Below are 24,727 nucleotides of genomic sequence, written 5' to 3' on the forward strand. Positions count from 1 at the left end.
CCGGAAGTCCCTCCCGGCCAAATGTTAGCCGTCCCTGCTCTTGGTCGGTTCTGTAAGGTGGGAGGGGCCGTTTTGGCGGGCAGCTGTGACGTCACTAGCCCTTGTCGGTTTGCTACCGCACTGCAGCCAAGATGAGGCTTTCTGGCTGACCGAAGAAAGGCGAGGGGTGGACTCAGAGCCCCGGGAAATGCTCGCTTGCGGCCCCACAGCAGCGGTAAGACTGGAGTCCCGCTCCAGCAGAGCCCGGCGTCTGGGGGGAAGCAGCGTTCTTTCTCGAGCGGTGGCCTGGTGGTTGCGCGCCTAGGCGGCCTCGGGCTTGGCTGCCTGGAACTAAGAGAGCATCCTCACCTGGTAAGAGGGAGGAGGGGAACTTGGTGCGAGCCTCCTGCGGCGCCAAAGAGCCAGAGCCCACCGTTCTCCTTGCCGCAGCGGTTGTTAACGCCTGGGAGCAGCCAAGGTTCATTTGTTTTCTTTCCGGATGTTTGTCTTAAACATGGACAAATACACCGCCTTCCAGGGTCGTACTGTTTACCTTGCCAGCAGAACATCTTTTTACTTCAAGACGTTTGATACTCCCAATCTCTGAATTCTGGTAGGCTGCTGAGCATAATATTTAAACACAAAACTGTTAATTTGCTTTTTCCTTACTTGGGCTGGAAATACGATTCTTTCTCTTTCAGGTGTTGATGTTGAATATGCCTTATTAGCATATTAAAATGGCTGTACCCAAAGACGCCATCCCTTCCTTGTTGGAATGCCAGTGCCAGATCTGTGTGGAAATCCTAATTGAGCCTGTGACACTCCCTTGTAACCACACGCTCTGTAAACCATGCTTCCAATCGACTGTCGAAAAGGCAAATTTGTGCTGTCCCTTCTGTCGCCGCCGGGTCTCTTCGTGGACTCGGTACCATACCCGAACAAATTCTCTTGTCAATACGGAACTGTGGGAGATAATTCAAAAACACTATACAGAGGAATGCAAGCTGAGAGCCTCTGGGCAAGAATCAGAGGAAATTGGTGAGTAAAACCCAGCGCGTTTGTTATCTAAAATCAAAAATCCTTTTAAAAGCCAATCACCACTAATCCATTTTTTTAAATTAATTAATTATTTTTTGGCTGCGTTGAGTCTTCGTGGCTGCGTGTGGGCTTTCTCTAGTTACCGCGAGCGGGGGCTGCTCTGTGTTGGGGTGCACGGGCTTCTCATTGCAGTGGCTTCTCGTTGCGGAGCCCGGGCTCTAGGCGCACGGGCTTCAATAGTTGCGGCACGCCGGCTCTAGAGCACAGACTCAGTAGTGCGAGGCCTTCGTTGCTCCGCGGCATGTGGGATCTTGCGGACCAGGGGTCGAAAGGGATCGAACCCGTGTCCCCTGCATTGACAGGCAGATTCTTAATCACTGCGCCACCAGGGAAGCCCCTAATCCATTTTTTTAAAGAATAAAACAGAAAGCCCGGTTAGTGTTTGTCTAAATTTTTCAGGGGTATTTGGGTTTTATGGGTCCCAAAATGTTGATTAAGGTCAGTGGCACGATTTTGTTCATTGTCACAGCGCAGGCTGTATTCAATTGATATTTGCTGGATTAAAAATGGAAAGAAAAAACCCAGAACAAAAGAATTGCCTGCTAGAGTCTTAAGTCATGTGAAAAGTTATATAGTCACAGATGAGCAGTAGTGTAGTATAGCAACAGCAGAAGTAAGGAAACTACTGGATTCTTGTGTTAATATCTTTTTCACTTTAAATTACTTTCTCTAACTTACTTGCCGTGCATCGCCATTCATTTAATTCTTCAGCTTGCAAGTGTTACAGTATACAAGCTCTCTCTGCTCCCTGGCGACAGGCCAATAAATCAGAGACGAGGTGTTGAGGAAAGGAATACGAGTTTATTTGGAAAGCCGGCAGACCAAGAAGATAGCCGACTAAAGTCTCAAAATAACCATCTTACCGGGTTTGGATGCCAGTTTCTTTTATAGCACAGAGAGGGGGAGGAGATGAGGAAGTAAAGTAAAAAAGTCATAAATTTTGCAAATATCCCAGACGTTTCCTTGAGCAAAGGCACTTTGGTTTAACATTCAGGCAGAGAGGCAGGGTTCCCCCAGGCAAGCCATTATGTGTAGACAGTATCCTTTTAGTGAACAAAAGCAACAGGAAGCAAAGGTTAAAGTAAAAAACAGATCCTACATCTAGTCTGATTTGCCTCTTCCCTGTTACACTGGGAGCCTAAAATAGCTTTCTGTGGCCAGTTCCATCTAGTTCATCCATTTTTATTCATAGCTCTCCACAGTATGTACTATTCATTATGCTCCAAACTGAACACTGGACTCTAGCAGCCTGATCACTCACGTGATCAATAAGTCATGCGGTGTTTCATGTTTAGGCTTTGAATGTGGTGCTTATGCTCTGGTCTACTTGCCTTATTTTGGAATTCTTTTTATTGTGGTAAATAAAATTTGCCATTTTAACCATTTTTAAGTGTACAGTTCAGTGTTGTTAATTACATTCACAATGTTTTGCAGCCATCACCACTGTGTTTCCAAAACTTTTTCATTACCCCAGACAGACTCTTCAACCATTAAGCAATGACTCTTCCGCTCCCCTCCCCCTTTCCGGAGTTTCTAATCTCTATGAATTTGCTTGTTCTAGGTTTTTCATATAAGTGTGTTCATTCAGTATGTGATCTGTTGTGTCTGGCTTCTTTCACTTAGCATAATGCTTCCAAAGTTCATACAAGGTTATATCAGTACTTCTTTCCTTTTTAGGGCTGAATAATTTTATGGATATATTTTTTTCACTCATCCATTGATGGACATTTGGGTAGTTTTCATCTTTTGGCTGTTCGAACAGTGCTGATATGAATATTCATGTACAAGTATTTGTTTGAATATGTTTTCATTTCTTTTGTGTATATATCTAGGAGTGGAATTGCTGGTGATTCTATGGTGATTCTATGTTTAGCTTTTTGAGAAACTGCCAAACTTTTCCACAGGTCTGCACCGTTTTACATTCCCACCACAATGTGTAATGGTTCCAATTTCTGCACATCCTAACCAACACTTGTTATTTTCTGGGTTTTTTTTTTTTTCTTTTAATTTTTTTACAGCCATCCTAGGAGGTGTTAAGTGGTAGCTTAGTGTGTTTTTTAAATTGTTGGTAAAGTATACATAACAAAATTTACCATTTTAACCATTTTTAGGTGTGCAGTCCAAGGTATTAAGTATGTTCACATAGGTGTGCAACCATCACCACCATCCCTTTCCAGAACTTTTTCATCTTCCCAAACTGAAACTCCATACCATTAAACAACAGTTCCCCAATTCCTTCTTCCTTCAGCCCGTGGCAACCACCATTGTTACTTCCTGCCTCTATGAATTTGACTACTTTGGGTACCTCATATAAGTAGAATCATAGTAGCTGTTTGTGCTTTTGTATGTGGCTTCTTCCTCCCTTCCCCTCCCCTCCCCTCCCCTCCCCTCCCCTCTCCTCCCCTCCCCTCCCCTCCCCTCTCCTCTCCTCCCCTCCCCTCCCCTCCCCTTCCCTTTTCTCCCCTCCCCTCCCCTCCCCTCCCCTTCTCTCCCCTCCCCTCCCCTCCCCTTCCCTTCCCTTCCCTTATCTCCTCTCCTCTCTCTTTCTTTTTTCCAGGAGGGCAATTGGGCAGTTTTTTTAAAAATTGAAGTATAATTGACTTACAGTATTGGTTTCAGAGGTACAGCAGTGATTCGATATTTTTATACACTACAAAAAGATCACCACCTTCTTTCACTTAGCATAATGTCAGAGTTCATCCATGTTGTAGCATGGGTCGGAATTTCATTCCTTTTTATGGCTAAATAATGTTTCATTGTATGTATTTACCATGCTTTGTTTATGCATTCATCTGTCAATGGATCTTTGGGTTACTTCCATCTTTGGCTTCCACCTTTTGGCTATTGTGAATAATGCTGCTATGAACATTGGTGTACAAGTGTCTGTATCCCTGCTTTCAACTCTTTTGGGTATGTACCCAGAAAGGAACTGCTGGATCACATGGTAATTCTATGTTTAATTTTTTGAGGAACTGCTATACTCTTCCATAGCAGCTATACAATCTTAAACACTCCCACTAGCAATGTGCAAGGGTTCCTTTTTAGGATATCTTGGTCATTTGTTACTTTATGGTTTTGTTTTGTTTCAGACAGCCATCCTAGTGGGTGGGAGATGCTATCCCATTGTGGTTTTGATTTGCATTTCCCAAATGACTAATGATATTGAGCATCTTTTCATGTGCTTATTGGCCATTGCATATCTTCTTTGGAAAGATGTTTATTTAGGTCCTTTGCTCATTTTTTAATCAGGTATTTGTTTTTTTGTTATTGAGTTGTTAGTATTCCTAATATATTCTGGAGTTAACCCTTATCAGATATGATTTGCAAATATTTTCTCATTTCATAGGTTGCCATTTCACTTTATTGATTGTGTCCTTTGATGGACAGAAGTATTTAAGTTTGATGTAGCCCATTTGTCTATTTTTACTTTTGTTACTTGTGCTTTTGGTGTCATATCCAAGAAATCATTGATAAATCCCATGTCATGAAGCTTTTCCCCTGTTTTCTTCAGGAGCTTTATATGTAGTTTTAGGTGGCCGTTCGGTAAGTATGACTAAAAAGTGGTGATGGGTAATTAACTGTCATTGTATAGAAGTGTCTTGTGTAAAATGTTTGAGGTTAAGGTGGTAAAGATAATAACGTAAGTGGTGGACAGTTACAATTTGTGGCTGCACAACATCTTATGTTTTGATAGTTTCCTACCTAAGGGTTCTGTCTTCTCCACGAAATTACAGGATTCATACTTCCCATCTCCTAGGGTCAGGCATGTGACCTAAGACCTGGATTTAGAAGTAAACAATATGAATATGTAGCAGTGAGCAGGAAGACTGACCTGCAAGCCTGGTGACAGAGAAACCCACTTCTTCAGGGGCAGCACCGCTTGGACTTTTGGAATCCAGGTCTGAGCAGCAGCGGAAATGGTATTTTTGCTAGAACAACTCTCATGGTGTAATTGGGCATTATTGCTGGTTACATACCTTTAGGACCTGGGTCTCAGGCCCACCCAAAGATTATTTCTATGTTTGAGTTCTATAATATGCTATTACTAGGCAGACCTGTTTGATAATTGATAACAAGATTAGTTGCAAGTAGGAGACCTTCAGAGATGTGGGAATCTCACATTGGTTGTAGCAACTGTTTGGGTTTGATGGCCGTGAGGATAAAATTAGTTACAGAGGATGTGACTTTAGCAGTCCAATATCATGCAGTGATGAAACAGTTCCTTAAGTTATTACCTAGAATAAAGTGCCCACTTAAGGAGAGGCTATGGATGCTTGCCATGGGTTTGTATAGAATTCTTTTTTCCCCCCCCTCCATTACTCAGAAATTTTACTTAAGTAGAATTCTTTCTTAAGGCATTAAAAAACCCAGGAAGTTTCTGTGATTTCCCTAAGAGAGTTTTCTCATCTTTTGCAGTCATAGGCTGATACTGTCAAAAACCAGAGCCTGAGCTTGTGAGTTGATGAATTACAACATAAATTGAGTTTAAAATCTCACTAGATCTCTTATAAAAGTTAAAGGACTTAGTAGGGAAAAGAGTGGGACCATAAAATTGGACAGTGACATAGCGCTGATTTGGGTGACTAGTACCTCAGACCCCACTTCTGAACTAAATTCTCTCACTGTTACAAATTTTGATCAACTATGTGTAAGAGACACAGCAACAACTAATGGCTTAAACAAGGAAGACATCTTTTCTCAACAAGTTCAGAGGCAAGCAATCTAGGACTTGACTCATGTGGATGTCATCAAGGAACCAGGTTCCTCCCCGTTTTTTCCCCCCTCCATCCTTAGTATTGGCTTTTGTCCTCGTGGTCACAGTACAAATGCTGTGCTCCCGTATTCCAGCATGGACATGGAGGGAAGTGGGTGGCGTCTCTGTTACAAAGGTAAAACAGCCACAGATACAGAGTTCTGCTTGTTTTAGCTGGACACATTTTCTTGAACACAGTTGAGGTTCTTTTAATAAGGAAGCAAAGAAGACTGGGTGTGAAATAGGAAACTAACAGAGTCCATCATAATGTCATTCTTTAAAATGAGCCTTCATGATACACAGTGTTATTATCTGTAGTCAGTCCAAGCCATTGCATGTCACGTGAGCACATCTGTTTGCTTTTCTGTGAGTGCTATTTAAGTTTATTTTTTAAAATTTCATAGCTTTATTGAAGTATAATTAATGTGCAGTAACTGAGTGTATTTAAAATTTGCAATTTGACAAGTTTTGATATGAGCATCTTTTCATGTGCTTTTTTGCTGTCTGTCTCTTTTGGTAAAGAGTCTGTTCAGATCCCAGGCTCATTTTTTTCTTATTGGGTTGTATATCCTTTTTTTTACCGCACCCCCCACCCCCTGTGCTGTGCAGTATGTGGGATCTTAGTTCCCTGACCAGGGATTGAACCTGCCCCCCTTCATTGGAATCGCAGAGTCTTAACCACTGGACTGCCATGGAAGTCCCTAAGTTTTTAACCCATTTTGAGTTAATTTTTGTATATGGTGTGTGGGAAGGGTCCAACTTCATTCTTTTACATGTGGATATCTCGTTTTCCTGGTGCCATTTGTTGATAAGACAGTTATTTTAAAGTTTTTGTTTAGTAAGTCTGATGTCTAGACTTCCTTAGGGATGGTTTCTGTTTCTTTGAATTGTCCAAACGTTCTTGTTTCTTAGTATGCCTTGTGGTTGGTTTTTTGGAGAAAATTGAACATTTGAATATTACAATGTGGTAACTCTGGGAATCAGATTCTTCCCTTTCCCTGGGGTTTACCATTTTTTTGATTGTTTAAGGCTATAATAGGCCATTTGTTACTGAGTTTCCCAAACTATTTTTGCAAAGACTGTGTTCCTTAATGTGTGTGATCACCGAGTCTTTGTCTTAGTTTGTGTTTGGTTAGTGTTTTGACAGATTTCTTTGAATGTCAGGAGCTGAAAAAACAAGAAAAAGAAACAAAACAAAGAAGCACTTCTCTGTCTTGACACATTGGCTTGGTGCCAAGGCTGTCCTTCAGCACTTAGCCAGCCTTGAATTGAGCCTGGGATCAGCCCAAGGTGAAAGCTTAGGGTCTTCTCAGATGTTTTCTGAGCATGTGTCTTGCCCTGAGTCTGCTCATTTCCCTCCAGAACCAGGAACAAGTGTCCCAATCTGAGAACGTGGGTTTCCCTCTTAAAGACTGCCAGTATGCTGAGGAGTGTGTGGGGCAAGAACAAGTAAAGTGTCCCCCAAATTTTCCTACTGCTTTTTTTTTTTTTTGCGGTACGCGGGCCTCTCACTGTTGTGGCCTCTCCCATTGCGGAGCACAGGCTCAGGACGTGTAGGCTCAGCGGCCATGGCTCACGGGCCCAACCGCTCCACGGCATGTGGGATCTTCCCGGACCTGGGCACGAACCCGTGTCCCCTGCATTGGCAGGCGGCCTCTCAACCACTGCGTCACCCGGGAAGTCCCCTACTGCTTTTGAGATTGGCTTTTTCTTTTTCTTTTTTTTTAAACATTTAATGTTATAATTCACATTTACTCGGGTTTAGAAGAATAAGAAAGGTACAACACTAGGATCTCCATAGAGATATATCTTAGACAAACCACTAAAAAACCCCATTGGAAACAGCAAGACATTTTCTTTTGAAGTTTTCTATTTTATTTTATTTATTTTTTATGCAGCAGGTTCTTATTAGTTATCTATTTTATACATATTAACTTATATATGTCAATCCCAATCGCCCAATTCATCCCATCACCACCACCCACTGTTCCACTTTTCCCCCCTTGGTGTCCATATGTTTGTTCTCTACATCTGTGTCTCTATCTCTGCCCTGCAAACTGGTTCATTTGTACCATTTTTCTAGGTTCCACATATATGTGTTAATATACTATATTTGTTTTTCTCTTTCTGACTTACTTCACTCTGTATGACAGTCTCTAGATCCATCCACGTCTCTACAAATGACCCAATTTCGTTCATTTTTATGGCTGAGTAATAGTCCATTGTATATATGTACCACATCTTCTTTATCCATTTGCCTGTCAAAGGGCATCTAGGTTGCTTCCATGTCTTGGCTATTGTAAATAGTGCTGCAATGAACATTGGGGTGCATGTGTCTTTTTGAATTATGGTTTTCTCTGGGTATGTGCCCAGTTAGTGGGATTGCTGGGTCATATGGTACTTCTATTTTTAGTTTTTTAAGGAACCTCTGTACTGTTCTCTATAGTGGCTGTATCGATTTACATTCCCATCAACGGTGCAAAAGGGTTCCCTTTTCTCCACACCCTTTCCAGCATTTGCTGTTTGTAGCTTTTCTGATGATGCCCATTCTAACTTGTGTGAGGTGATACCTCATTGTAGTTTTGATTTGCATTTCTCTAATAATTAGTGATGTTGAGCAGCTTTTCATGTGCTTCTTGGCCATCTGTATGTCTTCCTTGGAGAAATGTCTATTTAGGTCTTCTGCCCATTTTTGGATTGAGATGTTTGTTTTTTTAATATTGAGCTGCTTGAGCTGTTTATGTATTTTGGAGATTAATCCTTTGTCCGTTGATTCGTTTGCAAATATTTTCTCCCATTCTGAGGGTTGTCTTTTCATCTTGTTTATGGTTTCCTTTGCTGTGCAAAAGCTTTCATGTTTCATTAGGTCCCATTTGTTTATTTTTGCTTTTATTTCCATTACTCTAGGAGGTGGATCAAAAAAGATCTTGCTGGGATTTATGTCAAAGAGTGTTCTTCTTATGTTTTCCTCTAAGAGTTTTATAGTGTCCAGTCTTAAATTTAGGTCTCTAGTCCATTTTGAGTTCATTTTTGTGTATGGTGTTAGGGAGTGTTCTGATTTCATTCTTTTACATGTAGCTGTCCAGTTTTGCCAGCACCACTTTTTGAAGAGACTGTCTTTTGTCCATTGTATATCCTTGCCTCCTTTATCATAGATTAGTTGACCATAGGTGCGTGGGTTTATCTCTGGGCTTTCTATCTTATTCCATTGATTTGTATTTCTGTTTTTGTGCCAGTACCATATTGTTTTGATTACTGAAGCTTTGTAGTATAGTCTGAAGTCAGGAAGTCTGATTCCTCCAGCTCCGTTTTTTTCCCTCAAGACTGCTTTGGCTATTCGGGGTCTTTTGTGTCGTCATACACATTTTAAGAGTTTTTGTTCTAGTTCCGTAAAAAATGCCATTGGTAATTTGATAGGGATTGCATTGAATCTGTAGATTACTTTGGGTAGTATAGTCATTTTCACATGATTGATTCTTCCAATCCAAGAACGTGGTATATCTCTCTGTTGGTATCATGTTTAATTTCTTTCATCAGTGTCTTATAGTTTTCTGCCTACAGGTCTTTTGTCTCCTTAGGTAGATTTATTCCTAGGTTTATTCCTATTCCTGAGAAGAAAGTGTAATCTGCTGTGTTTGGATGGAATGTCCTGTAAATATCAATTAAATCTACCTGGTCTATTGAGTCATTTAAAGCCTGTGTCTCCTTATTAATTTTCTGTCTGGATGATGTGTCCATTGGAGTAAGTGAAGTGTTAAAGTCCCCCATTATTATTGTGTTACTGTCAATTTCCTCTTTTATATCTGTTAGCTGTTACCTTATGTATTGAGGTGCTCCTATGTTGGGTGCATATATATTTATAATTGTTATATCTTCTTTTTGGATCGAGCCCTTGATCATTATGTAGTGTCCTTCCTTGTCTCTTGTAACATTCTTTATTTTAAAGTCTATTTTATCTGATATGAGTATTGCTACTCCAGTTTTCTTTTTGATTTCCATTTGCATGGAATATCTTTTTCCATCCCCTCACTTTCAGTCTGTATGTGTCCCTAGGTCTGAAGTGAGACTCTTGTAGACAGCATATATATAGGTCTTGCTTTTGTATCCATTCAACAAGCCTGTGTCTTTTGGTTGGAGCATTTAATCCATTCATATCTAAGGTAATTATCGATAATTATGTTCCTGTTACCATTTTTTTAATTGTTGCAGGTTCGTTTTTGTAGGTCCTTTTCTTCTCTTGTGTTTCCCACTTTGAGAAGTTACTTTAGCATTTGTTGTAGAGCTGGTTTGGTGGTGCTGATTTCTCTTAGCTTTTGCTTGTCTGTAAAGCTTTTGATTTCTCTGTTGAATCTGAATAAGAGCCTTGCTGGGTGGAGTAATCTTGGTTGTAGGTTCTTCCCTTTCATCACTTTAAATATGTCATGCCACTCCCTTCTGGCTTGTAGAGTTTCTGCTGAGGAATCAGCTGTTAACTTTATGGGAGTTCCCTTGTATGTTATTTGTCATTTTTCCCTTGCTGCTTTCAATAATTTTTCTTTGTCTTTAATTTTTTTCAGTTTGATTACTGCATGTCTCGCCGTGTTTCTCCTTGGGTTTATCCTGCCTGGGATTCTGCGCTTCCTGGACTTGGGTGGCTATTTCCTTTCCCATTTTAGGGAATTTTTCAGCTATAATCTCTTCAAATATTTTCTCAGGTCCTTTCTCTCTCTCTTCTCCTCTGGGACCCCTATAATGCGAATGTTGTTGTGTTTAATGTTGTCCCAGAGGTCTCTTAGGCTGTCTTCATTTCTTTTCATTCTTATTTCTTTATTCTCTTCCATGGCAGTGAATTCCACCATTCTGTCTTCCAGGTCACTTATCTGTTCTTCTGCCTCAGCTATTCTGCTATTGATTCCTTCTAGTGTATTTTTCATTTCAGTTATTGTATTGTTCATCTCTGTTTGTTTGTTCTTTAATTCTTCTAGCTCTTTGTTAAATATTTCTTGCATCTTCTCTATCTTTGCCTCTATTCCTTTTCCAAGGTCCTGGATCATCTTCAGTATCATTATTCTGAATTCTTTTTCTGGAAGGTTGCCTATCTCCACTTCATTTAGTTGTTTTTCTGGGGTTTTATCTTGTTTGTTCATATGGTACAAAGTCCTCTGCCTTTTCTTTTTTTTTTTTTTTTTCTGTGAATGTGGTTTTTGTTCCACAGGCTGCAGAATTATAGTTCTTGTTTCTTCTGCTGCCTGGCTTCTGCTGGATGAGGCTGTCTAAGAGGCTTGTGCAAGCTTCCTGATGGGAGGGACTGATGGTGGGTAGAGCTGGGTGTTGCTCTGATGGACAGAGCTCAGTAAAACTTTAATCCTCTTGTCTGCTGATGGGTGGAGTTGGGTTCCCTCCCTTTTGGTTGTTTGGCCTCAGGCGACCCAGCCCTGGAGCCTACCCAGCTCTTTGGTGGGGCTAATGGCCGACTCTGGGAGGACTCACGCCAAGGAGTACTTCCCAGAACTTCTGCTTCCAGTGTCCTTGTACCCATGGTGAGCCACAGCCACCCCCCGCCTCTGCAGGAGACCCTCCAACACTAGCATGTAGGTCTGGTTCAGTCTCCTATGGGGTCACTGCTTCTTCCCCTGGGTCCCAGTGCACACAGTACTTTGTGTGTGCCCCCAAGAGTGGAGTCTCTGTTCTCCCCAGTCCTGTCGAAGTCCTGCAATCAAATCCCGCTAGCCTTCAAAGTCTGATTCTCTGGGAATTCCTCCTCCCGTTGCCGCACCCCGAGGTTGGGAAGCCTGACGTGGGGCTCAGAACCTTCACTCTGGTGGGTGGACTTCTGTGGTATAAGTGTTCTCCAGTTTGTGAGTCACACACCCAGCAGTTATGGGATTTGATTTAATTGTGATTGTGCCCCTCCTACCATCTCATTGTGGCTTCTTTGTGTTTGGATGTGGGGTATCTTTTTGGTGAGTTCCAGTGTCTTCCTGTTGATGATTGTTCAGCAGTTATTTGTGATTTCGGTGCCGTCGCACGAGGGAGTGAGCACAACTCCTTCTACTCCACCATCTTGAACCAATCTTCCTGAAGTTGCCTTTTTCTTGGTTCACCATTTTCTTGGTTGCTCTAAACCTTTGTTTTCCAGAGTTCTGGAAGTGTTGGCTCTGGTAGTTTCTCCTTGCTTTTTTGACGTTTCTGTGGAGGGATGAGAGCTTGGAGCTGCCTGCTCTGCCATTTTGCTGACATCACTCCACCCTGCCTTCTCTTTTTAAAAAAAAAAAAAAAAAAATTATTTATATTTATTTTTGGCTTCATTGGGTCTTTGTTGCTGTGCGCGGGCTTTCGCTAATTGTGGCGAGCAGGGGCTACTCCTTGTTGCAGTGCACGGGCTTCTCATTGTGGTGGCTTCTCTTGTTGTAGAGCATGGGCTCTAGGCACGTGGACTTCAGTAGTTGTGGCACACGGGCTCAGTAGTTATGGGTTACAGGCTGTAGATCGCAGGCTCAGTAGTTGTGGCACACAGGCTTAGTTGCTCCACGGCATGTGTGATCTTCCTAGACCAGGGCTTGAACACGTGTCCCCTGCATTGGCAGGCAGATTCTTAACCACTGAGCCACCAGGGAAGTCCCACCCTGCCTTCTCTTTAAGTGTTTACCACTAAAATTGCTATTGTTTTCAAGAGTGCCTTTAGGCTTGAACTAATTCACATTCTGTTCCAAATAAAGTCATTTTCTTTGAGGGAAATCTTTGGAGCCCTCAGTTCTTACGGCCTGCTCTTTCCCTTGGCATAATCTCTGAGCCACTGCTCTGGAGCTGGAGGCAGAGACAATGGCTTACCTCTCTCTTTAGGAACAGGCCAGTGGACAGGCATGGTAGTCTATTCTCCTTGGCTTGCCTCTCCTAGAACCCTTGGCCCTATGAGTGAGCTGTGATGAGTACATTGGGGCCCCGTTATTGTTCCACATTATGCCTGAGTGGGAAGTGGAGAGAAGAGCAGAGCCCACAGTCAGCTCCACTTAGCTCTGCAGCACTGAGCTGGAAATGATAAGAAATGCTGTTATGCTGCTCCTCCTGGAGGGATGATGTACCCCTTGACTGGGAGCTAGGGAGACAGGGAGCCCTGTCTTCCTGTCTTGACACACCCACTTGGAGTGGAGCTTCCTTCTTGTTGAGTTAGGGAGGGGGCAGAGCAGTTGTGGCTGCAGTGCCACAGATTCTCACTTTTCTTGCTGAGATTTAGTAAATTTGGTGGGGTGGAGGAAATACTTCTTTTGCTGTGGGCTCTTAGGACAGTTTTCGGGAACTTTATTCTACCAGATTTTTTATACCTTTCTCCAGTTATGGTTGTTTTGTTGAAGAAAAAGTCTGCAGACCTCCTTACTCTACGATTCTGGAAGTTGATCCTCTTTGCTTTGTTTTTCATGTAAATTTTATTGACAGGTACATGCAAAAGTGTACAAATCATAAGTCTACAGTTCAGTGAATTTTCAGAGTGAACATGTCTGTGTAACCAGTACTACATTCAAGACCCAGAACTTTGCCAGAACTCCTGAATCCTCTCTTGCAGAATGTATTCACTCACCCGTTCCTGTAACTGTTGATTTTATTCTGGCCTGTAACACCATGGATCATATTTGCTTGTTTCTGAACCTTTTTAAAAATGGAATCCTGTACTCTTGTGTGGGGTTTCTTCAGCTCATGGTTAGATTGATGAGATACATGTGGTTATGGTTTATTTTCATTGCTACATAGTACTATGTTGTATAAATATTAAATAGTGAAAGCAATGAAAAATTCTGTATCCTGTTAGGCTGTTTTGAATAGTGTTACTGTGAACATTTTTATACTTGTATTTTGGTGAACATATGTCTACATTTCTGTTGGATGTAGAGTGGGATTTGGGGGTCATAGAATGTGGATAAAGAGTTAAATCTTTTCCTGTGCTATATGAAAATCTGTCCTTTGATGAAATCTCTAGCTTTGTTTCTCCCAAAACAGAATGAGGGTAAGAATGTCAATGATGTTACTAGGTAGCAAGCATTGATTGTGGTAAAAATTATTTCTGATTGACAAATTACGTCTTTATTGGGAGGAATGATAATGCTGATTGGGATACTATGCTTTGTGCTTCTCTTGAGTGTAGTGACCACTGTAACTGGGCATTTTTCTTGTGGGGAACCTGTGCCTGTATTGTTGCCACAAGAGATGTTGGCTTCTGTGGGGTAGGGGTTACCTAGCTTGCTGGCTTTCATGCTGTTAGATTGATGCCAAACGTGGCCTTATGGTCATTTTCTGAGTTTGAATGTTTAATAGAACCTAAGACTATCCCTTGGTGGGTATTACAGGTAGGGTAAGCCTTAGGAGATACTGCCAAGCAGTTTTCCAAAATGGTTTTACCAATTTACGCTCCTACCAGTAGTGTACGAGAGGTGTAGTTACACCTTGCCAACCCTTGGTTTTTGTTTTTGTTTTTATTTCCCTCCCTCCCTTCTTTCTTTCCTTCCTTCCTTCCCTCCTTTCATTGTAAAAGAGATTTTGGTAGTATGCTTACATTTTTTTCAGCATGTTATTATGAAAAAAATTTTAATATAGAGAAAAGTTGAAAGAATTCTATGGTGAACTCTCATATATCCATAACCAGATGTGGCAATTAACATTTTGCTATACTTGTCATATATCTTTTCATCTATCCATCCATTGATTTCCTATTTTTTTATTTCATTTCCCCTTAAATATACATATAAGTATATATATTATTTGCTTTGTTTTGTTTTTTGGTTTTTTTAATATCTTTATTGGAGTATGATTGCTTTACAATGGTGTATTAGTTTCTGCTTTACAACAAAGTGAATCAGCTATACATATACATATATCCCCATATCCACTCCCTCTTGTGTCTCCCTCCCACCCTCCCTATCCCACCCCTCTAGGTGGACACAAAGCACTGAGCTGATCTCTCTGTGCTATGTGGCTGCTTCCCACTAGCTAGCTATTTTACATTTGGTAGTGTATATATGTCCATGCCACTCTCTCACTTTGTCCCAGCTTACCCTTCCCCCTCCCGTGTTCTCAAGTCCATTCTCTATGTCTGTGTCTTTATTCCTGTCCTGCCCCTAGGTTTTTCAGAACCCCCTTTTTTTTTTTTTGGATTCTATATATATGTGTTAGCATACAGTATTTGTTTTTCTCTTTCTGACTTACTTCACTCTGTATGACAGATTCTAGGTCCATCCACCTCACTACAGATTAACTCAATTTCGTTTCTTTTTATGGCTGAGTAATATTCCATTGTATATATGTGCCACATCTTCACATAGAAGTATACATATTATTAAAGATAAATATTAGCTTATAACTTTTTTCTTTCACTGTAAAATTTACATATAATTGAAATGTACAAATCTTAATTGTAACTCACTGTGTGTTCACATAAGTATAACCCTTTGTAACACAAACCCCTATAAAAATGTAGAACATTATCATCACACCTGAAATTATCCTCATGTCCCTTCCAGTTAAGCCCTCCCTCCACCCCACAAACGTCAACAATTGTTTTTATTTTTTCCCACCATAGATGAGTTTTGTCTGCTCTAGAACTTCATGTAAATGGAATTCTATTAGTTTCCTAGGGTTGCCATAACAAACTACCACAAATCAGGTGGCTTAAAATAACAGATTTTATTTTCTCACAATTCTGGAGGCTAGGAGTCCAGACACATGTTCTCTTGAAGTCTCTCGGAGAGAATCTGTTACATGCCTTTCTCTTAGCTTCTGAGTGTTGCTGACAGTCCTTGGTGTTCTTGGCTTGCAGCTGCATAACTCCAGCCTCTGCTTTCATAGTCACATGACATTCTCCCTATGTGTCTGTACAAAGTCATATCTTCTCTTTGTCTCTCTTTCAAGGACACCAGTGATATTAGATTAAGGGCCCACCCTTCTCCAGTATAAACTCAGTTATGTCTACAACAACCCTATTTCCAAATAAGATCACATTCTTGGGTACAGGGGTTAGCACTTAAGCATATCTTTTGGGGGCACACAATTCAGCCCGTAACAGTAATCATACAGTGTGTATTCTTTTGTACACGTTTCTTTTACATAGTATAATGTTCCAGATTTATCCCTTTGTGATTATTAGTAGTTTATTTCTTTTTAAGTATTGTTCTACTATACTTTTTTTTTTTTTTTAATCTTTCTTATTTTTTTGGCTATGCTGCACAGCTTGTGGGATTTTAGTTCCTCCACCAGGGATTGAACCCAGGCCTTCAGCAGTGAGAGCGTGGAGTCCTAACCACTGGACCGCCAGGGAATTCCCTTGTTCTCTGCAGCCACAATTTGCTCTCCTCCCTCCCTAACTCAACAAGAGGGAAGCTCCACTCCAAGTGGGTGTGGCCAAGACAGGAAGACAGGGCTCCCTGTCTCCCTAGCTCCCAGTCAAGCATCCCTCCAGGAGGAGCAGAATACCAGCATTTCTTATCACTTCCAGCTCAGTGCTGCAGAGCTGAGTGGAGCTGATTGTGGTCTCCCTTCCTCCATCCACTTCCCTTGTTGGTTCTCCAGTTCGTGGTCCCTCAGCTGTTTCCAGCTTTTGGCTATTTTGAATAAAGTTGCTGTGAAGATTCTTGTACAAGTTTATTTTTGTGGTCATATGTTTTCACTTTTCTTGAACAAATACTTAGGAGTGGAAGTGCTCTGTCATAGAGTAGGTATGTGTTTGGTTATAAAATAAACTGCCAGGTCATTTTCCAAAGTGGTTGTATTATTTTCTAATCCCAGCAACAACATATACAAATCCTGGCTTCTGCTCATCTGCGTTAGTTAGTTTGGGCTGCTGTAACAAAGTATATGGAGTGGGTCACTTAAACAATAGATTTGTTTTTCACAGTTCTGGAGCTGGGAAGTCCAAGATCAAGGTGCTGGCCAATTTGGTTCCTGATTTGGCCCTCTTCCTGATTATGTTCTCATATAGTGGAGAGCTAGCCAGCTCTCTGGCCTCTTATTAGGGTGCTAATCCCATTCATGGGATCTCTACCCTCGTGAGCTAATTAGACCTCCCAAAGGCCCTATCTCCAAATACCATCACATTGAATTAAGATTTTTACGTGAATTTCGAGGGGACACATTTGGTTCACTTACAGTATACTCACCAACATTTGCTGTTACCTGTCTTTTTAATTTTAATCCTTCTGATGGATTTGTAGTAGTATCTCATTGTAGTTGTAACTTCATGTCCCAGGTAACTAATGATATTAAATCTTTTTTCATTTTTTATTGTCCGGCCACTTGTATGTCTTCCATTGTGAAGTGCCTGCTTGAATCTTTTGCCCCTTGAGTTTTATCTTTGTATTATTGAGTGTAGGAGTTAAGTAGTGATATGTATCAGTACTTTGCCAGATGTGTTTTGTGAATATTTTCTGTGGTCTGTGGTTTGCATATTCATTTTCTTTCCTTTTTTTTTATAAATTTATTTTTTATTTATATATGGCTGTGTTGGGTCTTCGTTGCTGCACGCGGGCTTTCTCTCATTGCAGCGAGCGGGGGCTACTTTTTGTTGTGGTGCAGAGGCTTCTCATTGCGGTGACTTTTCTTGTGGTGGAGGCTCTAGGCGAATGGGCTCAGTAGTTGTGGCTCACGGGGTCTAGAGTGCGGGCTTCAGTAGTTGTGGCACACGGGCTTCATTGCTCTGTGGCATGTGGGATCTTCCCGGACCAGGGCTCGAACCCGTGTCCCCTGCATTGGCAGGGGGATTCTTAACCACTGCACCACCAGGGAAGTCCTTAATAGTGTCTTTTTTTTTTTTTTTTTAATTTGCTTATTTTATTTATTTTATTTATTTTTGCGGTACGCGGGCCTCTCACTGTTGTGGCCTCTCCCGTTGCAGAGCACAAGCTCCGGATGCGCAGGCTCAGCGGCCATGGCTCACGGGCCCAGGCGCTCCGCGGCATGTGGGATCTTCCCGGACCAGGGCACGAACCCGCGTCCCCTGCATCGGCAGGCGGACTCTAAACCACTGCACCACCAGGGAAGCCCCTTAATGGTGTCTTTTGATGAGCTGTAATTTTTAATTTTCATGAAGTCTAATTCATAAACTTTTCCTTTTATGGCTATTACTTTCTGTGTCCTATCTAAGAAAACCCTAGGAATATGAAAATATTCCTCTTTTTTTCCCCTAAAAACTTTACAGTTTTAGCTTTTATGTTTAGGCTTATGGTCCATTTCAAATTAATTTTTGAATAGTGGATGAGATAGAGGTTAATTTTTTCCTTATGAATATTAGTTATTCCTTTATCACTTGTAAAAGCTTTTCTTGTAAGTGTGGGTCTATATTCCACTGACTTTTTTAAAAAATATTTATTTAGTTTATTTATTTAGCTGCACTGGATCTTAGTTGGGGCATGTTGGATCTTCGTTGTGGTGTGTGGGATCTAGTTCCCTGACTGGGGATTGAACCTGGGCCCCCTGCATTGGGAGCATGGAGTCTTAACCACAGGACCACCAGGGAAGTCCCACCACTGATTGATTTGTTGATTCTAATGTTTAAATCACAGTGTCTTCATTACTGTAGCTTTATGGTAATGAGATGACCTGGGCCATGAGACCCTTTACTGGAGTGCTTGTGCCTGGACAAACATCTCCTCAACCAACAGAATAAAACAAAAACTATAAGGGACTAAAAATAATAACTACATTCATGGGCATTTGGGGCAAATTATGAACAATGAAACACAAAAAGGCCAAAACCCAACTGCCACTTTTGAGGTGCCAGGAGCAATAGCAATAGCATGCTCCCTGCACACAGCACCACCAAGGGGGTGGGCAGACCACCTAAGCCACCCCTCTGGCCCAACCCACCAGTCCACTCCTACCCTCACCCCATCTAAGGACCCAGCTTGCGCCCCTTGGGGAGCGAACGGGGGGCACCTGTTACTTGTTCTTGCTCCCTTGTGCTGTAGCACAAGTCCCAGTAAAGGCTTGCCTGAATTTCTCATCTGGCCTCTTACCACTTTCTGTTGATTAAAGAGTCCAAGAACCTAGGTCAATAACAGTAATAGTTCTCCAACTTTATTATTCTTTTTCATGTTTGCTTTGAGTATTCTAGGTCCTTTCTATTTCCATGTAAATTTAAAAATCAACCTGTCAGTTTCTACTGAAAGCCTAGTGGGAGTTTGATTGGGGTTGCATTGAATCTATAGATCAATTTGGGGAGAATTGACATCTTAACAATATAGAGCCCTCGTACCCATGAAAATAGTATATTTCTCTACTTATTTAGATCTTTATTCCTCTCAGTAGTGTTTTTTAGTTTTTCAGTGAGGATGTATTACACATTGTTACATGTAACGTAACAGAAAGATATATTTAAGTTCTAACCTCTAATACTTCTGAATGTGACCTTATTTGGAAATAAGGTCTTTACAGAGGTAATCAAGTTAAGGTCATTAGGATGGGCTGCAATCTATTATGACTGGTCTCTTCATAAAAAGGGGAAATTTGGACACAGACACACACACACAGAAGGAAGATGATGTGAATTCACACAGTGAGAAGACTATGTGAAGACAGAGGGTTGGAGTGATGCGTCTGTAAGCCAAGGAACACCAGAGATTGCTGGCAAACCACCAGAAGCTAGAAAAAGCCAAAGAATAATTCCTACAGGTTTCAGAGGGAGATTGGTACTACAGAGCAAATTTAATTTAATTTAATAATTACTTTTTAAAACTTACTTTATTGTTATGTTAATGGCTTCTAGAGAAAAAGCGAAGTATATGTGTTCATGTGCCATTTAGAACCAGAAAACCTCTGGCCTCTCTCTCTTTTTTTTTTCAAAGGATCCTTTGCCACAAACCTTGGTCTTTATTTATTTATTTTTTTTTTGTGGTACGTGGGCCTCTCACTGTTGTGGCCTCTCCCGTTGCGGAGCACAGGCTCAGGATGCGCAGGCTCAGCGGCCATGGCTCACGGGCCCAGCCGCTCCGCGGCATGTGGGATCTTCCTGGACTGGGGCATGAGCCCGTGTCCCCTGCATCAGCAGGCAGACTCTCAACCACTGCGCCACCAGGGAAGCCCTCTTTTTTTGTTTTTTAATACTTATTTATTTATTTTATTTATTTATTTTTTTGGCTGAGGCAGGTGTTAGTTGTGGCATGCGGGATCTTTAGTTGTGGCATGCAAACTCTTAGTTGCAGCATGTGGACTTTTTCCCTGACCAGGAATCAAACCTGGGCCGCCTGCGTTGGGAGTGCAGATTCTTGGTCACTGCACCACCAGGGAAGTCCCTGACCTTTTTTTTTTGTATTTGGTTAATTCCAGGGAACATAGATTCCTTTCTTTTCTTTTCTTTTAATTTTATTTATTTTTTGGCTGCATTGGGTCTTCGTTGCTGTGCACGGGCTTCCTCTAGTTGCGGCAAGTGGGGGCTACTCTTTGCTGTGGTGCGCAGGCTTCTCATTGTGGTGGCTTCTCTTGTTGCGGAGCATGGACTCTAGGCGTGCGGGCTTCAGCAGTTGTGGCGCATGGGCTCAGTTGCTCCATGGCATGTGGCATCTTCCCGGACCAGGGATCGAACCCATGTACCCTGCATTGGCAGGCAGATTCTTAACCACTGCACTACCAGGGAAGTCCTGGCTTTTATTTTAAAATGGAATTCCATTAAAAAAATATTGCTATATCTGTTAATAATTGTATGTTTATTTTAATTTTGCATTTTTATATTAATATAGGTTTAGTGGAAGATCAAAGTTAGCCATAGAATTCGGTGTTGCCTATAATATAATTTTCTTTCTTGATCTGAAACAGTTGATGACTATCAGCCAGTTCGCCTATTAAGTAAACCTGGGGAATTAAGAAGAGAATATGAAGAGGAGATAAGCAAGGTAAGTACTAAATAGTTGCTCTTTTCTGGAAGATTTTTCTGCTGTGTTTACATTATGTGCTTATGTAAATAAATAGTATATATTGAAATGTTAATAATTTTAATGTGCTTTATAAAGGCTCTTTTTTTACATGTGTTCAAAATAGTTTAAAACTAGCTTTAATTTATTTATACATGCTCTTCTTATGTGATAGTGATCTGTAAGCATTTAAGTATGAAGGAAATTTTTTTAATTTCCGGGAAGCTTTGAGCATAAAGGATGGGGAAAAGGTGGTAGATTATGGGTGTCTTAAGTCCATTTAGGCTGCTATATCAAAAACACCATAGACTGGGTGACTTAAACAACAAACATTTGTTCTTACAGTTCTGGATCTAGGAAGTGCAAGATTAAGGTACTGGGAGATCTGGTATTGGGCAAGGGCCTGCTTCCTGGCTTGTAGACAGCTGCCTTCTCACTGTATTCTCACATGATAGAGAGAGAAAGGGAGAGATAGATCATCTGTCTTGTGTGTCTTCTTCTAAGGGTACTAATCCCTTTCATGAGGACTCCACCCTTATGACCCTTACCTCCCAAAGGCCCCACCTCCAAATATCATCACATTGGGAGTTAGGGCTTCAATATATGAAGCTTGGGGGGCACAAACAATGCATTTAGGTGAGGAAAGCATAAAGGGCTAATTGTGAAGTACCTAAATATGAAAAGAGGGAGTGGTGCTTACGGCCTTTGAACTTCACTAGTACTAGGAAAGCCCTAGTACTCCCCCTACCCTGATTAATGTAGAGCAGTGTTGTTCAATAGAAATATGGTGTGGGTTCATATATCATTTAAAATTTTCTATTAGCCACATTTTTTAAAGATTAAAAAAATAAAATCAGATGAGAGGCTTCCCTGGTGGTGCAGTGGTTAAGAATCTGCCTGCTGACGCAGGGGACATGGGTTCAAGTCCTGGTCTGGGAAGATCCCACATGCCGCGGAGCAACTAAGCCCGTGTGCCACAACTGCTGAGCCTGTGCTCTAGAGCCCGCGAGCCACAACTACTGGGCCCATGTGCCGCAACTACTGAAACCCATGCACCCTAGAGCTCATGTTCCGCCACAAGAGAAGCCACCACAACGAGAAGCCCACGCACCGCAACGAAGAGTAGCTCCCGCTCGCCACAACTAGAGAAGGTCCACGTGCAACAACGAAGACCCAACGCAGCCCAAAATAAATAAATATTTTTAAAAAGTATTTTAAAAAATGATGAAATTAATTTTTATGTATATTTTATTTAATCCCGTATATCTAAAATATTTTATTATGTAATCAGTATAGAAAGTATTGACTTTTATTCTTATTTAGTGTGCAATTGTGTATTTTGTACTTATAATACATCTCAATTTGGACTAGTCACATTTCAACTACTCAGTAGCCACATGTAGCTAGTGGCTACTGTATTAGACCATGAGAGCTCTAGAAGAACTAGTAAATAATTATGATAGTTAATTGTCAGCATATTGTCTAGACGATGTTCTTAAGTAAGGGTTTTATTTATTTATTTTTTGGCTGCGTCGGGTCTTCTTTGCTACGCACGTGCTTTCTCTAGTTGTGGCGAGCAGAAGCTACTCTTCCTCGTGGTTTTCAGGCTTCTCTTGTGGTGGAGCATGGGCTCTAGGCGTGCAGGCTTCAGTAGTTGCAGTGCTCGGGCTCTAGGGCATGCGGGCTCTAGAGCGCAGGCTCTGTAGTTGTGGCACACGGGCTTAGTTGCTCTGTGGCATGTGGCATCTTCCCAGACCAGGGATCAAACCCGTGTCCCCTGCATTGGCAGGTGGATTCCTAACCATTGCACCACCAGGGAAGTTCCTTAAGTAAGGAGTAATTTAATCTTTACAACAGTATAGTGAGAACAGGTTTTTTCAGGATGCTTTTGAGTACAGGTGACAGAAAATTGTAATTCACTGGAATTCCAGAGGTTAATAGGGGCTTCAGGGTCGGTTTCATCCAGAGCTCTAGTTCCATTTCTTTGCTAACTTCTGTCAGCTGGCTTTATCCTCAGGCTAATAACAAGGTAGCTGCACATTTCTGAACCTCAGGTGCATATACAAGAGTATGCAGAGGAAGAACCAGCTGTCTCTTCCAGTGGCTTTCCTTTAAGAGCAAGAAGACTTAAAAGTTCCTTAACAAACCTTTACTCATGTCACCTTCACTTGAATTGGGTCAAGGACTTATTCTTGAGTCAAATTCTTTAGATGTCTAAAGTACTTGTTACATTATTTCTTTCAGGAAGTATAGTTCAGATGCCCACAAGCATGGCCTTAGGTCCTAGATGCTGAGTTTGAGTCTCCCCGCTGCCAGTTACTGAGCTAAGAAAAGAAAGTTAGATCACTTTCTGATCTAGGAAAGCTTTTCTGTGTCTTTCCTCATCTGTAAATCATATAATGACCATTGTGGTTGTTTCTTCAGCAACTATTCACCCCTGCCCACCGTGTTTGGGGATTCATCCCAACTTCAGGGAAGGACACTGTTTGGTTTAAGTCAGTTTTTATCATTTCCATTCCCTTGCTAGGGTTTAGTTCAGAAACCTATGCCAAAATTAGTCAGAACATGGCCTTCTGTTAACTGAGGAAAAGTATCACCTAGAAAGACTTCCAGAAATGTGTGACAGTGTAATGGAAAATGTGATAAGGACCGAAATGTGGAAGGATGAGACTTTGATCAAGGTTTCATTGGACTGACTGGGGAAGGCTTCCTGAAGGAGACTTCCTGAACTATTCTACAGGAATTTGCCTCTCCAGATTTGTACTTCATTTGAGAAATTTTAATTCCTGCCAATTTATTCTTTTTTTTTTAATTTTTCTATTCTTATTAAGAAATATTGGGACTTCCCGGGTGTTTGAGAGGGAAAGAATCCACCTGCCAATGCAGGGGACTCAGGTTCGATCCCTAGTCTGGGAAGATCCCACATCCTGTGGAGCAACAAAGCCTGTGCGCCACAACTACTGAGCCTGCGCTCTAGAGCCCGCGAGCCACAACTACTGAGGCCACATGCCTAGAACGCGTGCTCCACAACAGGAGAAGCCTGCACACCATGACAAAGAGTAGCCCCCCCTCGCCACAACTAGAGAAAGCCCGCACACAGCAACGAAGACCCAACACAGCCAAAAATAAATAAAATTAAATCTTTAAAAAAAGAAAGAAATATTGCAAGTATACTAAAAAGTTCAGAGAAGGATTGTTCTTTATTAATCATTTTTAAGGTGGAGGCAGAGCGACGAGCCAATGAGGAAGAAGAAAATAAAGCCAGTGAAGAATACATACAGAGATTACTGGCAGAGGAAGAAGAAGAGGAAAAGAGACAGGCAGAAAAAAGGCAAAGAGAGATGGAAGAACAACTGAAAAGCGATGAAGAGCTGGCAAGAAAGCTAAGCCTTAATATTGTAAGTTTTAAGAAAGAACTTTGAAGTATTTACATTCCTATTGCTTTGACTATGTGAGTTTGAACAATCTAAAAAAGGAAGCATTCACCATAACTAGAAACTATTCCTGACATATTTGCTCTACTTAAAGCAAAACTTTTTTGGCATACTGTTATATATTTGCTCTAATCCAAGTATGCTTTAAAAAAAACATTTTTGTATGTTGTTAGTAAATTCAGTTATGCAGGAAAGCTATTCAGTGGAAAATGAAAGCTCCATTCCCCGCCCGCCCCCCCCCCCACTTCTCCACTCCTATTCCTATTCCATTACATCAGTCTTTTTCCCCAAAGGTTAGTTAGCACTATTAACAGTTTCTTATAACTTTTTTTTTTTTTTACCTAAAAAGGATGTGTGAATCACACTGTTTTTCTCCTGACCTTTTTCACTCGCTATTTCTTAGAGATTTTTCCTATTATATTACTACATAGAGTGTATAATTCTTTTGTAAGAGTGGCAAAATATTCCATTGTATGGATGCAGATCACTTTTTGAAATTGAAGCACATTAAATTTTTTTTTAACTTCTTTTTTTTCCCTGACCACGCTGTGTGGCTTGCAGGATCTTAGTTCCCCAACCAGGAATCAAACCAGTGTCCC

The 24,727-nt window shown here is 41.3% G+C and overlaps 1 protein-coding gene across 7 annotated transcripts in view; it reads left to right on the forward strand.

The window, feature by feature from the left end:
* Window positions 1–72: 72 nt before the first annotated feature.
* The window catches only part of RNF168 (ring finger protein 168), a 40,067-nt gene continuing 15,412 nt past the window's right edge, over window positions 73–24,727 (forward strand). For 4 of the 7 annotated variants that reach the window (XM_033855666.2, XM_033855667.2, XM_019922453.3 and 1 more), the window contains exons 1-4: window positions 98–592; window positions 681–1,017; window positions 20,600–20,676; window positions 23,913–24,092. In XM_033855666.2, coding sequence (XP_033711557.1) covers window positions 717–1,017; window positions 20,600–20,676; window positions 23,913–24,092 — 558 coding nt within the window. In that variant the 5' untranslated portion in view covers window positions 98–592; window positions 681–716. Of the gene's footprint in view, window positions 593–680; window positions 1,018–20,599; window positions 20,677–23,912; window positions 24,093–24,727 lie in introns of all 7 variants that reach the window. The other 3 variants (XM_033855664.2, XM_033855665.2, XM_073804075.1) reach the window with 3 other exon arrangements.

This window comes from Tursiops truncatus, chromosome 4 (assembly GCF_011762595.2).
Source record: "Tursiops truncatus isolate mTurTru1 chromosome 4, mTurTru1.mat.Y, whole genome shotgun sequence".
Classification (NCBI taxonomy): domain Eukaryota; kingdom Metazoa; phylum Chordata; class Mammalia; order Artiodactyla; family Delphinidae; genus Tursiops; species Tursiops truncatus.